Source organism: Meles meles, chromosome 4 (genome assembly GCF_922984935.1).
Source record: "Meles meles chromosome 4, mMelMel3.1 paternal haplotype, whole genome shotgun sequence".
NCBI classification, from domain to species: domain Eukaryota; kingdom Metazoa; phylum Chordata; class Mammalia; order Carnivora; family Mustelidae; genus Meles; species Meles meles.
In genome coordinates, this window is record NC_060069.1 from 82803608 (window position 1) to 82818547 (window position 14940).

General features: G+C 42.8%; 1 protein-coding gene across 3 annotated transcripts in view; it reads right to left on the reverse strand.

Annotated features, from left to right (window-relative positions):
• ARHGEF26 (Rho guanine nucleotide exchange factor 26) overlaps nt 1-14940 on the reverse strand; it is a 122469-nt gene that overhangs the window by 13128 nt on the left and 94401 nt on the right. For all 3 annotated transcript variants that reach the window (XM_046003503.1, XM_046003502.1, XM_046003501.1), the window contains one exon: nt 1380-1589. In XM_046003503.1, coding sequence (XP_045859459.1) covers nt 1380-1589 — 210 coding nt within the window. The remainder of the gene's footprint in view (nt 1-1379; nt 1590-14940) is intronic.

A 14940-nucleotide genomic window follows, 5' to 3' on the forward strand; every position in this document is an offset into this window, starting at 1 on the left:
AAATGCCTTCCTGAGCCCGGGTCTTGAATATGTCTCCTGCTGGTCACCTGTACAGACCAGCTAGCACCACACTCCCCCAGAGGAGCAAACACACCTGGAATGTGGCTGTGCTCTCTAGCAATTTCAGGGAAGACCTCTAGGACCTTAGAAAAAGGCATTTCTTTGTTTTATAAACAACAAAGGAAGAAGCTTCTTTTCTTGTTCCCTGTGCTAACTCTCATGTTCATTTGGAATACTCCACTTGGACCATTTTCAAACCTCAAATAGATTTTACAACAACCTGTCCCTCTTGGTCTTCTTTAGCCTTTGAGAAGTTACTTTAAATGATCATTTAAAACGTTTTAGTTGGATGCTTGATAATTTTAAATCTTTCTTGGATGTCTCTCTTTAATGATCTGAGAACCACTGTTAAAATACTCTTAAGAAGGAGAGATACCATCCTGGGTTTATTTTCACTGAGCTTTTGTTACAGTCTTAGGGTTGTTATTCACCAGCTGTCGGTGCACTTTAATCGCACCACGTGGGAACCCTGGCCCACTCGAGTGGGAGGGACGTGGAGGATCCCTGAGGACAGAGAGTGAGGGACTTTCCCACCTCTTCCTCTACCGCTCTGCCCAATAGAACACCTGCCTATGATGACTGCTTCAAGAGGACGTTTCCAGTTTCCAAACAAACAAACAGGTCGACGACCTCTAGATGGACCACATCACAGGGAGTGGACTCAGAGATGAAGCCCTCTTGCCTTCGTCCAGTGTGAGACTGGCTAACCCCTCAGCCACCAGTGCACCAGCAGCCACAAACAGCAGGACTGTTTATTTAATTTAGCCTCTGCACCAACTCTGATGGGAAAGTGAATTCATTAATGTTTTCCCAAACGGAGTATCTCTTTGGATAGAAATCATGGGATAGAATCTCTATCACGGGATAGTATCTCTTTGGATAGAAATTTGTTGTCTGGTTGACGGTAACTGACTGCAAAATGGCCTCAGGTCCCTTTTTTAGGAAAAACTTATGGCCGAGACTCAAACTACCAGATGTTACCTAACCCAAGGCTCATGGGTCCTATCTTTACCAATGATTAAAATAAAGGGATTTTTAAACCACTCTCTAAATATAAAAGCACACCTAAAGCACAATGCATCCGTTAGGATTCATGAAGGCGAAAATACTCATGTCCATCTCTCGAGACGTTGACGGCATCACAGTGAAAAGATGAGCTTGATGAAGCCCCCAGACCCAGTGCATGGTGTCTAACATGTACCCAGCAAAACATAAACAGTAGCTACTGTTGACTGTTTTTAGGGAGTCTTAGACCAGGGCGTGGAAGCAGGGAAGACAGGGAGCAGACACGCGGCAACCCTGTCCCCGCACACACTTACTGCGTCTCAGCCCCGAGGAGCATCTCCACTTTCTCACTCGCGTGGTTACTAAGGATGGTCAGAGTGAAGAGGTGGTTGGCAGAGCTCTGTCGTGAATAAAGCATGGTGGAACTGTTCTTCCCTGGAGACGAATTCAGCTCTTCGTTGTCACAAGATTCCACCAGTAGCTGATCTCTTAAGGAATAATCATTGACGTTGTAACTTTCTTCACTGTGAGGAAAAGGGAAAAGAACATGTCAACAATTCAGCGGATAGGACTGTGACATGGTCAGTTTTCATGTGGCCTTTGGGGAGAAGGTGTTGGGGGGGAAGGAAGGATAAAGAGAGAATGATTTATTTTAAAATGTGACTTGGAATCTGAATTTTTATATATATACACAATGATTATGAATCAATATACACTTCCCAAATTAAACCCGTTAATTACTATTTCTCTGTATTATGTTAAATTCTATCTCAGGTTTAAAAAGCAATAGTAAACATGCCCTTCAATGGACGAATGGATAAAGAAGATGTGGTCCACATATACAATGGCGTATTTTGCCTCCATCAGAAAGGATGAATATCCAACTTTTGTATCAACATGGACAGGACTGGAGGAGATTATGCTGAGTGAAGTAAGTCAAGCAGAGAGAGTCAATTATATGGTGTCGCTTACTTGTGGAGCATAAGGAATAACATGGAGGACATGGGAAGATGGAGAGGAGAAGAGAGTTGGGGGAAATCGGAGGCGGAAATGAAGCATGAGAGACTGTGGACTCTGAGAAACAAACTGAGGGTTTTAGAGGGGAGGGCGGGGGGTTTAGGAGAGCCTGGTGGTGGGTATTAAGGAAGGAACACTGGGTGTTATATGTAAACAATGAATCTTGGAACACTATATCCAAAACTAATGAGGTCCTGCATGGTAACTAACATAACACAATAAAAAACAATAATTGTAAACACTCTAGCTTTCATCTTACATTATCCTGGAACTGTTGTCACAAGTGAGACACACATGCATAGTGGTAATGCTCAGACAGGTATGCTTCCCCAGTCTTCCCTCTGTCCACAGAATAAAGAGGGACTCCCAAACCTACCCATGCTCTGGGTAACAAGGGCTCACTCCCAGCCCTGTACTAGGCAAAGGACAGAAGGAGAGTGTCAGAGGTCTGCCTGAGCTGTCCTTCTCTCCCAACACATACAGTCTCACCACCTGCTTCAGAAACCATCAGCATTGATTCCTCTATCCCCGCTTTTGCCCAAGATCCCCAGTAGTCCTCACTCCCCCGGACTTTCATTCCCATAGCACTGTGAACACGCCTGGTCTGGCCCCACCCTCCCTGAGCTCCTCAGCTGGTTTCTGAACCCCTTCTACTGGGTCCTCGGGAAATGGACCTCACAAAAGGAATACAGCAAGATCTTACAAATCCTCAGCCTTGTTCTTGAACCCTTCCTTTCTGGCCTTAACAGAAATTTGGCTGTCCCTGGAAAATGTGGCCTCCCCTGAAGGTTCTCTGCCAGCTTGCTTCTTGTTGCTGCTGCCAGAAAATGATCACTTCCCCTTCCCAAAAAGTCTTTAGCTTGGAAACTCATGCTGTCTGGCTCTGCCTCATAATCAAAGTCAGGGACAGACTCCTTATGAGTCATGGCCCCTTATGAGTTTAGTTGCTGGCTATGATGTCTCCCCAACATGACTTTCTTGAGTTCCCATGGAGGGGAGCCTTCCATTACTCTGGCTTCTCAGTTCCTTGACTTCCCCTTCGCCAACCGTCTTATCCTCTCTCCTTCAGCTACCCCACCATTGTCATACCTTAGACCTTGTCATTGCATCAACTGCAACGTCTCCATAATCCCAGTGTCAATCACCGTCTTCAACCATCGTCTCTCCAACCCCCTTCTTTCTTCTATCCTCAACCCCAGTCATTCTTTAGCCCTCTGACTCTACCACCTTTCCCTTGTCCTTAAACCCTTCATGCCCTCTCATTCATGCTTATTAAATTACCCAGCTTGGACCTCTTGTAGTTATAGTATGTGGTTATAATCACTCCGTGTAAACACGCTCACCTCCTTGGCAAATCCCAACCCTGGATAGATCCAACTCTCCCTCTACTCTGCCTGCATGTGTACTTGCAGCTGAATGTGGGAGAGCTCTAGAAATAACTGCTGAATAAAAGGATGATTATGTAATGTATCCTAATATATTCCAGGAACAAAACTATTTACCTTATTTAAAAATAAATGCAAATGTATGAACTCAGAAGAACTAAGAGAAAAGGAAACCCCTTGCACCTAATCAACTACACTAGGAATTTCAGGATAGGCCACTTTGCTCAAGATTTCTTAGAATTTCTCTCATTCAGTGGTGGACATCTGCCTGTCAACCCTTTCCTTGTAACCCTCCTTAGACAACTTTATAAAATCTTTACCAAAATTTAGTTTGATGGATACCCCCCTCAAAAAGATAGCAAGCAGTTATCTATAAAAGCAAAATACTGCCTTCTGATCAAGTCTAACTTGTTGCTAGGGCAATCATCTATATTAACTGAGAGTTCCCATGGCAAGATCATTTCCAAAGCTCTCCTGAAACTGCCTACAGACCAAGACAGCCATAGTCAGGATATATAAAAATAGTTCTCACATCAGAATAAGGTTTAACAAAGTTCGTATGATTTTTACAAAAAGAGAAAGCAGGATACTACACTTTACAAATAAGGTTATATAAATATAAATACACACACACACACACACACACATATTCTAGAGTGAGAGAGAGAGCATGAGCTGCAAGGGGAAGAGGGAAACACTCAGGCAGGCTCCCCACTGAGTTCAGAGTCTGACGTGGACTTGATCCCACGACCCTGAGATCACGACCTGAGCTGAAATCAGGAGTTGGCCGCTTAACCAACTGAGCCACACAGGTTCTCCAGGTTCTATTTTTAACAGGCCATTTTACCAGAAACAAAGGAGTCAATTTTTGGCAGTGCAGGGAAAGTTTATAATGTTGTCTAGATATCTCAAACATTGACTTAACAGCTCAGGACTCAGGATAAAAACCAAACCACAAAACATAAAAGCAAAAAAACTAAAATAAAATCTCAACAACATTAAAAACAAGAGAAAGAATGAGATGAATGAGGGCTTCTTTGTTACCGTGCTCTTTCTGTTCCTCTTAATCTTCTGGTCCAACTCACAAGGTAAACAAGATGGTCGGTTAGGCAAAGACACCTCTTTCCAGTTAAAAATAATTCTGTTTGCTCAGAGAAATCCAAGCATCCTAACGCATGTGCATGGTTATTCAGGTAGTGCCCTAAACAATGACACTGCACAGGTATTTTTCCTATTTCCAAAGAAATAAAGGGCAAAGGAACCATCATTCAAGATGACTCAAGTTCCACCTATGCGGCAGTCCCCACTAGAATCCAAGACCAAGAGGCCACAGGAAGGCCATGTAAACAGGCATGAATAAACTAGTTCAGTCTTTCTTCTCCTTTTGATTTTCTGAGTTCCTCTTTTCCCCAGTGTTTATATAAATACAAACAATATCCACTAGTGTGTTTCATTAATGCTCTGAATCTTTCTTCTGGGGGCAAGTAAGGCCAGAAAAAGAAGAAAAATTAAGAGTGGGGTTTTTTTTTTTTAATTGTTCTCTTAAGCAATGACCATCACAACAGCATTAAGAGCTGAGGTGCCTGTGTGACCCCATTTCTGCCTGTTGTCCTGGGAAGATGAACTGTGGCCACTTCACAGCTCTGTGAGGCACCCGCTTCTGTGCATCTGCACATCTGTGTCATTGATTATGACCGAACAGGGAACCTGCACCACTGTTCGGACTTCTGCAGCCAACAGGACACAGGAAACACGTCTTTGTGGTGTTTTGGTTTTGTTTTTTTTTTAACGGATTCAACGGCAATTATCCAATATCATTATTTCTTCTAGACATGTAAACTTGTTTATTACACAATAAATAACACTTACAACTTCTTTACTTCTTTTTTAATAGACTTATATTAGAAAAAAAAACCCCTTCATTTCATTTAACAGTAGTGAAACAAATTGATTATTTATGTGCTCACCTTCTACTGTTCAAACCCAACAGGACAAAAACTAAAAAGCAAGTCCATCTTGCTAGCACGTCCGTCCTCTCCCACACATCCAGGCTCACACACTCAACCTCCTAAAAGTTCAAAATAACCATATTTTCTCCTCTCAAAATCTGCTAAAAACTGGATGAAATTCATTCTGCTCATGTCAGTCAGCACCTTATTTGCTCATGCTGCTACCAAAAGGATAACTCTGGGTTAAAATATGTGCCTCAGCGGGAGGAAGAGGGGCGAATCCACAGGCAGAGGTAGCGACTTACAAACTGTTGCCCCACTCGGCTTCCTCCCCCACGTCCAGGATAACACAGCCTCAGCGGGGCTGGGAAAGACACCCCTTTCCGGAGGGAAGTTGATGCTAATCAGACTTCCCCATGTTTGTCTCTATCATTTAACAAACATATGGTTTACATAGTCTCCAAAACAATTTGGACCATGTAATTAGGAAGTTAAATTGCTCAGAAAAAGGCAAATGGAAAAACCACCTTTCCTTGCATGGAGAAGTTTATACGAGGACTTCCTCCGATTGTCTGATAGGAGCTGCAAGTTCGCCAGCTGTGCATGGAGGCTGTCTGCTCTGTGCAGGCAGCGGCGCCTATCAGGTGCAGCAATCAAATCTATAGAAGTCTCTAGCTCTGTGGTGTAAACAATGATCCAATTCCCTGTTGAAACCTACCTAAAGTTCTAGTAACCTCTGCTGAGATTCTTGTCTTTTCTTTTTTTTTTTGAACCGAGATAGAAAATGATCTGTAGACAACAGGATGTGGTGGTAAACACCTCAACTCTTCTCCCTCAGGAAGGCATTCTTTGGTTAGGCACCCCAGACAGTGTGTGGTCCTACTCTACGCTACCTCGCCCCATGGGTTAGAACACCGTATACCTTACTGTGAATACTGGCTTTCTTTTTTTTTTTTTTTTTTTAAGATTTTATTTATTTATTTGACAGAGAGAGATCACAAGTAGGCAGAGAGGCAGACAGAGAGAGGAGGAAGCAGGCTCCCTGCGGAGCAGAGAGCCCGATGCGGGGCTCGATCCCAGGACCCTGAGATCATGACCTGAGCCGAAGGCAGCGGCTTAATCCACTGAGCCACCCAGGCGCCCCAATACTGGCTTTCTTAAAAAGATTATTATGGGGGCACCTGGGTGGCTCAGTGGGTTAAAGCCTCTGCCTTCGGCTCAGGTCATGATCCGAGGGTCCTGGGATCGAGCCCCACATTAGGCTTTCTGCTCCGTGGGGAGCCTGCTTCCTCCTCTCTCTCTGCCTGCCTCTCTGCCTAGTTGTGATTTCTCTCTGTCAAATAAATAAAATATTTAAAAAAAAAATTATGGATCACTTTGAACTTTCTCTCCCATCAATTTCTCTAAAGGGTGGAATTTTTCATAATGGGCCGATATTCATTACGTGACAACAGCGGACGACATGCCCTCATTTTTAAAACACCACAAGCACATATATCCATATGCGTTAGCGAGCATAGGATGCCAGACACCAACCTCAGTGTGGGACTTGCTCCAGGGAGGAGGAGGAGGACAGAGATGGGATGGAGACACTGTAGATGCGTCTGTAATATTACCTCAGGTTTTTTTGTTTAGAGAGGAGTGCTCTGACAACAATATGGCAAAAAGTATCGCTTCAATCTAGATGATAGATACATCAGTGTTTGATAATTTTCTGTACATCTGAAATACTTTATAAGCCTGGCTTGTAAACAAAAACTTAATAATAAATGCATGATATATTAATAGATTAATAATAAAATAAGTAATAAACACTAATGAATAATTATATATTATATAATATATTAATAATAAATAATAAAATAAATGAATGTGTGAGGGTACAGTTGAAGTGACTATTGTGTGATGGAATTTTTTTTGCCCTACAGACAACTGATTATTAGCAGATGACATCATTGCCTAAAAATATACTGCAAAATGAGAGTGAATTCAACAAAGTGGTTGGGTTAAGGAGGGAAAAAAAAGGTTTCCAGTGTATGAATGACAGTTAGAAAATGTATAGAAGAAGTCATCTTATTTATAATAGCCACAAGACCCATAAAATGTTTGGGATTAAAACTAACAGGTTTCTGCTATATGAAAACAGCCTCCAGACACTTCAGAAGAAGGGCCGAATGGATAGGAAAGTTTGATATTATAGAGGTATCAATTCTTCCTAAATCAAAATATAATTTTATCACAATCCCAATGAAGTACACACAGCGTTTTTAGGTGAAGAGGGGAATAGTGAAGCTGATTCTAAACCATACAAAAAATAAACATGTAAGCCCAGTCAGAAGGATTATGAAAAAGAATGAGAGTGATCCAGCCTTAGGACACACTGAAAGCACATTGTAAAACTACAGTAATTCAAAGACTGGGCCTGGGCCAGTAGTTGACAGATGGATTAGAAACAGAACAGTGGGTTCACAAATTGACCCAAACACATTTGGGAATTTAGGACATAGTATAGGTGACATTTCAGATCTATGGGGAATTAACAGGTTAGTCACCAAATAATACTGGAACATCTGAAAAATAAAAAAATTTGGATCCCCATCTCATTCAGTAACCAGGATATTTCCTTGGACCCAAGCTCAGGGCATATTAAGAGTCACAAGGAAGAGACAGAGCACAGACTGGGTCCTGGGCACTGACCCATCAGGGCCTTCCTTGTGCCTGGGGGAGGTGCTTTTAAACATGCAAATGCCTTCAGGAAAGTTTCCATCTTAAACCTTATTAGCAAACATTTTACTTTAAGTACATAATAAGGATGACCAGGAACGGGAATTAGGCTAGTTGACCAAGATGGAGCCAGACACTGGAAAGGAAAGACGTGGTGGGGGATGTTGCGGGAAGGGTTGGATTGTGAAGGCTCGCTTTCCCACAACCCACTGTTCCCCAGCCCTAACTGTGAGTCGTCTCACATTTGACCATGGCATTGTTCTGGAATTTTCTTTTATAGCTAAAATCTGACAGGTGGAAACCCAACCAGCACCTGCAATTCTTCTTCTCATAAGAGTTAAATTTAGAAGAAAAGATGCTATCGAGAATTATCCAAACCAACATGTTTTTCTGCATATATCAAAATAGTGATGTGTATTCATTTAACATACTCTCAGGTTCCCTGCTCTGAAAAACACTTACTTGGCCGGTGCCAAGATAAATGTCTTCTGAGCTAGCAGCTGCCTGCATTTTTTGTTTTCTCAGACTCTATCCCTACATGCTGAAGGAACTGCTCCCCAAGGCCATCATGGCCCAGCACCCCACCAAATCCAATGACCTGAATTTCAGCACTATTCTCCTTAATGTCTACAAAATTTGATTATGTCGAGCACCTGTGATAGCCTGAAACTCTATCTTCCTCTTCTAATGTCTCTGTGATATTTCTAAGTCATCCTCCTTTTGGGTCACTCTCCAAGATCCTCTCCTAGCCCCCTGCTTTTCCTTCAGGGATTTATAATGGCTCCAGTGTGCTGATTCACACGACCTGAGGAGGTTTTTATAAGATCAAAGGAGACTCTTCCTACTTTCCTTCAAGACACGTGTAAGAATTCTTCCTGGGCAGATCTTAATTTGTTTCTCTTCCCCTTCTGAAAACACAATTTCTAAATCCCCATATTTGATCTTTTGCTTATTAATGAGACTAAAGATTACCCGAGTTAATATTTCTGGGACGAAGACTATTGGTCTATACTGAAATTTATTTTGAGTGAAGACGGATGTTGATTCCAGTTTTAAAGCTCGGTTTTAGAATAATACAAACAAGTTTTGATTGAAGTGCTGTACAAGTTTCAAGTAATGAAGTACAGTATAATAGGCAGGAGTAGAGACTTGGTTTAGAATGTCTGGTAAGAATCCCAATTCTATCACTTACTCACTGTGATCTTCAAGTTACTGACCCTCTCTGTATTTTCTCATCTGTAAAATGGGAACAATATACCAATCTCCTTAGATTGTTGTAAGGATTAAGAGAGATAATATATTTATTATCTTATTGCACATAAAGCTCTTACAATCATGTCTGGCTCACAACCAGTAAACGTTAGCTATTATTTTTAATTTTCCTGACAGATCATGCATTTTAATTGCATCACATTTTGTTAGAGGCTTGATAATTACAGGCACTCTGCGAACGGGCAAGTAGACTAAGCATGATTTGAACTAAACACCTGGGTCAAGAAACTCATGGTGTGCAACACTCCCAGCAAAACAAGCCACGATAGTTATCCAGAAGCTGATTTCAAACAGACTTACTTGCTCGGTTCCTCAAAAATAATTCTGAAGACTAACAAACATGCTGCAGGCTTCCTATTTCATTGTCAACATATAACAAATAGTTATAAGGACTGTCCCCCAAATCACTGTCCCCCCAAAATATGGCTAGTTACCCATCCAGGACAAGAGGCCTCCTTCCCCTCACCACGGATCTCCAGATTCCACACTCCAGGACCCCGCGCGCCCACAGGATGCCCTAAACCTACGGTCCTCAGAAAGGACAGATGGGCAGGGCCAAGAGGTTGCTAGCACCTTACTGAAGCTTTCTCGCTGGCACAACCAGAACCAAACAAGCTCTGAAGAACAGGTAGGCAGCTTCTTAAGTTGGTAACAGGTTGACTACAAATGACTAAGTAATCCTCACATTCAGGTTTCCTTCCACTGACTTCCGTGAATGAAAGGAAAAAATACACACTGAATTCACTTTCTTCAGCCACAAAGTTATCCCATCTCCTAATCAGTCAAAACGGATGTTGCAAGTGAATCGCTACTACAAAAGTGTACAAGCGATTCACATCAACTTATAAAAGAATAAAAATAGACCAATGGTTATTGCTCACTCACTTGCTGTCTGATATGGACGAAGAGGGAGAGGCATTGGGTTAAACTCATTTATTCCTAAGATCACATATCAGGAGCCACAAATCAGGTCTGACCACAAAGTGCACCACAACGTTCAGACGTGTAACATTGGCTAAAGGTTTCAACCCTTTTTTTAAAACTATAAAATAATCTAGAAGCAGAAAGGCAGTAACTTGATTTGTGCCAAGATCTTTAGAGAGAGAGAGAGAGAGAAAGAGGATACTAGGAATAATAATGATACTCAGCATGTTTCAGCCACTGAGCAGGGACTGTCCATTATCTTAAGAGCTTTTTTTTTCTTTTAAAGCTTTTATTTATTTATTTGACAGAGAAAGACAGTGAGAGGGAACACAGCAGGGGGAATGGGAGAGGGAGAAGCAGGCTTCCCGCTGAGCATGGACCCTGGGTTTATGACCTGAGTTGAAGGCAGACACTTAATGACTGTGCCACCCAGGTGCTCCTGTCTTAAAGAGCTTTACATGCATTATCTTATTTAATTCTCACAGAAATTCCATGAAGAAGATGAACCGTTAAACCCATCTTACAGATGAGAATACTGAGGCTCTAAAAGATTAACAGTAACTTGCCCAAGATCACATGGCCAGGATTTCAGCCCAGGTCTACCTGACCCCAGATGTGGATTTTGTGCTTCTTGGTCACCACAGCTTTCAGCATTCAATAGCAATGTCAACTCTTCCTATGGGCTAGAGGAATCAATACCCAAACTACTCATGACATTAGAGGAACCAAGGGTATGTGGGGTAGCCAGAGAAAAAGAGGATAAAAAGAAAAGAAACAGGGCTCCCATGCCTCTCCTACCCTATCTCACCATCCTGAATTTAGAACCCAATACCACCAGTGGTCAGAAATAACCAAGGTTTATGTTCCAGGAATCCAAGGGCTTTGAATAAGAGAATCTTATGGCCTTTTCAAGATTCTCTTAAAGTTAATTTCCGAGGAAGAAGTTTACCCTGCGGAGGAAGAGAGACAATGTCAGGTGACTTCAGCTTTCTATGGTAGGAAAGCCTTCAAAATGGAAAAACTCAAAATGGGGTCAAGGCAGGCTCTGACCCTTTCCAGGGAGCTTGTGCAGCTGTAAGCCACTGGGCATTCAAACTCCTTGGGGAAACTCAAGTTCTAACTTAAGTCCCTGAACTTATGATAATGATCTGATAGTAATTTTTATAGACAATCCTTTTTTAAAACTGTGAGGATTTGTCATGTGTCTTAGAGTCCAAGTTATGTCAATATATAGAAGACTTATGTAACAAGGAATCAGGAAGTACAAATCCACGGCCTTAAATGTCTTCAGGAAGGAAATGTCATGAAAAGGAAACTCTTCCCTACACTCTGACGCTGGATTATCTAAAGGCAGAGAAAAGCTCGCAAGTACAATTTGGTACTGGTTCTAATTTTCTCCTAGATCAGTAAGGGTGTTTATCAAAACAAACAAAGAAATGTACCAAGTGTCTAGGTTATCTTTCCCAATGGTGTTACAGGATGACAGAAAGGTGAAAATAGTCTAGAAAAATGAAGTTAAAAAAGAACAAGCATAGGGACACCTGGGTGGCTCAGTCAGTTAAGCATCTGCCTTTGGCTCAGGTCATGAATGATCCCAGGGTCCTGGAACCGAGTCCCGCTTCGGGCTCCCTGCTCAGCGGGAAGCCTGCTTCTCCCTCTCCCTCTGCCTGCTGCTCCCCCTGCTTGTGTTCCCTCTCTCTCTCTCTCTGACAAACAACTAAAATTTTTAAAAAGAATGAGCATAAAGAAATTGTTATGAGAGGGGGCTGTGGAGTCAGAAACTCGGATTAGAATCCTGGCTTTGCTAAGAGCCGCTCTCTCTCTCTGCCTCAGGGTCCTCGGCCATAAAATGGAACAGTACGAATCCTAGGTTGTTCTGACAACTCAGTGGTATGTTCCCTATGCACTTGGCGCACTGCTACCGGTACACTCCTCATGCTCCCTCCATAACACAGGTTCGTATCATCACTATCACTCTTACTATCGCTATTCCTCTAACTGCAGGGAATACCTGAAAACACCATGGTCACATTGTTTGTGGGTGGAGAATTCAGGAGAATGAAAAAATAATCAGAATGCGATACATTTACTGTTACAGACAAGACTAGACTGGACTTCTGCATTCTTTCTGTACGCTGCCCAACCCCCACCCCCCCGCATCAGGCTCATGGATCCGGGTGCTCCGAACGTGCCAAAGGACACATCTCTGCCGAGGGGAACAAAAAGGCACTACCGACAAGACACTCACGTGAACCACAGTCAGATAAGCAGCACCAGCCAAACAGAAGTGGGTTCTAGATCTCCAATCACTTCCGGCTTCTTTGACATGAAGGCCGCACTCCCTTCCCTGCAATTATCCTAAAGGCAAGCCTGAGTTCTTTTACAGCATTCTTCAGGCTTCCCAAACTCCTTGTATGTTAATTAGTGTCCCATGGAAAAGACGATTTCCAGGTTGTGGCTGGAACTGTCTGATCTAATCAGCTGTCAGCCTCCCCTGCTTCTCATGTACCACGTCCCATTGTGTCCAGCCCTAGGGGACGCATCCCAGCTGAACTGAAACAATCAGGGCTCTCCCGTTCCCCTTTGTCCTATGCCAGCATTCCCAGCCTCCCCTCTAATGACAAGTCTTGGGACCCATGACTGAACTATGAGACATAAAAGGTCTTCAAGGGATTGTCTGGGAAAGGTTTTCCTCTGCTGATTTAAAAAAAAAAAAAATAGCCTCTTGAGTAAAGAGCCCCCCTGGTCAGCCTCTATTTCTAAGCCTTGCCTCCCTCTTATGTCTTTGAACGAAATCATGCGGCTTGGACCTGTAGAAGCCATCTGCGACTGTGAAGCTATCTGCCTAGGAGCAAAAAGTGGAGAGCACACAGTACAGCTGAAGAACGGACAAGGGCTGAGTTACTTGTGACCACGGGGCCCAGACTGCCCCCCTTTGTCACATGTTGCTGAGAGAAGGAACTCTCTAGAGGATCTGAACCACTGTTATTTGAGAATTGTTGCATACAGCTAAAAGCTTTTCCTAAGTGATCCAACAGTGAATCTCCCAAAGAGAAATGGAGATGGAGAGTTTCCCAAGCTCACCTGACTTGTTCTGTGTGTGTGTGTGTGTGTGTGTGTGTGTGTGTGTGTGTGATGATTCACCAGTTTTATTGCTTTAAACCCTTTAGCATGATTACACTTTTCCCTTCAGCTCAAAACATTAGTTGATATGATAGGACAAAAGAAAAGCAGTACTAAAAACACTTCCTCTGTAGAGCACACTTTTGCAAACATAGTCCTAAATGTTTTTGAAATTGAGGTTATATGGCATTTGTGGATAAGTTTATAGGTAAAATTCCAGAGATATGATAAGCCACATGATAAACAGAGGTCCAGTTTGTTTTTGCCAAAATTAATCAAAAAGTAGTATCTAGGGTGCCTGGGTGGCTCAGTGGGTTAAGCCACTGCCTTTGGCTCAGGTCATGATCTCGGGGTCCTGGGATCAAGTCCCACATGGGGCTCTCTGCTCAGCAGGGAGCCTGCTTCCCTCTCTCTCTCTGCCTGCCTCTCTATCTACTTGTGATCTGTCTCTGTCAAATAAATATTAAAAAAAAAAAAAGTAGTATCTAAGGGAGCAGAATACAAAAATCACATCCTTTAAAAACAAAGGAGAATTCAGGGGTGCCTGGGTGGCTCAGTGGGTTAAGCCTCTGCCTTCAGCTCAGAGTCCTGGAATCAAGCTCTGCATCGGGCTCTCTGCTCAGCAGGGAGCCTGCTTTCCCCTGCCTCTCTGTCTACTTGTGATCTCTGTCAAATAAATAAATAAAATATTTTCAGAAAATAAAATAAAGATAAAAATAAAGGAGAATTCAAAGTAATTTTAGTTTGGGAGTAGAATGAGGGGGGCCTGCCCTTAGAGTAATGCATTCATTCCAACTGTTTATATTCCCACAATTAGTTCAAATCTAACAGACGTTTATAAATGATCATTATGGGCCTGGTGACTGGGCTACCCACTAAGTATACAAAGGTCAGCAAGACAGACGGGAACACATAATAACACGAATGTTATGGCAGAGAAAGCACAGGGTTTTATGGGACCATAAAGCAACAGAAATGAATCCACTACCAAGGACTGGGTAAGAACTCCCAGTGGGTGTGACAATTCATCTAAGACCTCAAGAATAAAGAGGACTTTGCCTAGAAAAGGCTTGGGTGGGGTGGGTCAGTGAGGAAGTAGAGAAGTCGGGCAAAGAAAGTTGTGCCGGGTCCTGGTGGCTAGAAAGGTAGTTCAGTATGTCTAAGAACAAGGGAGGACCACAGAAGGGCCATTTGCAAGAGATGGACTGAGTAGCTGTGTCCTTTAAAAAGCATACTTTTACATTCCTCCGTAGAATGTCAAGTGGATGGGGGGGATGGTGGCGTTCCAGTTAGATGTCTCGTAGGTGAATTCAAGGTGTCTCCACAGGGCACTGGCAATGGGAGAGGAGAGAAGCCATTTCATGGGCTGCTAAAGAGACAAGTGATTGGCTAGACAGGGGAGCGTTATGAGGACACAGAGCCAAAGTCGTCTTCTGGGTTTATTATGGAGCAACTGGAGGCAGGGAGTGGCTTTAACAAAG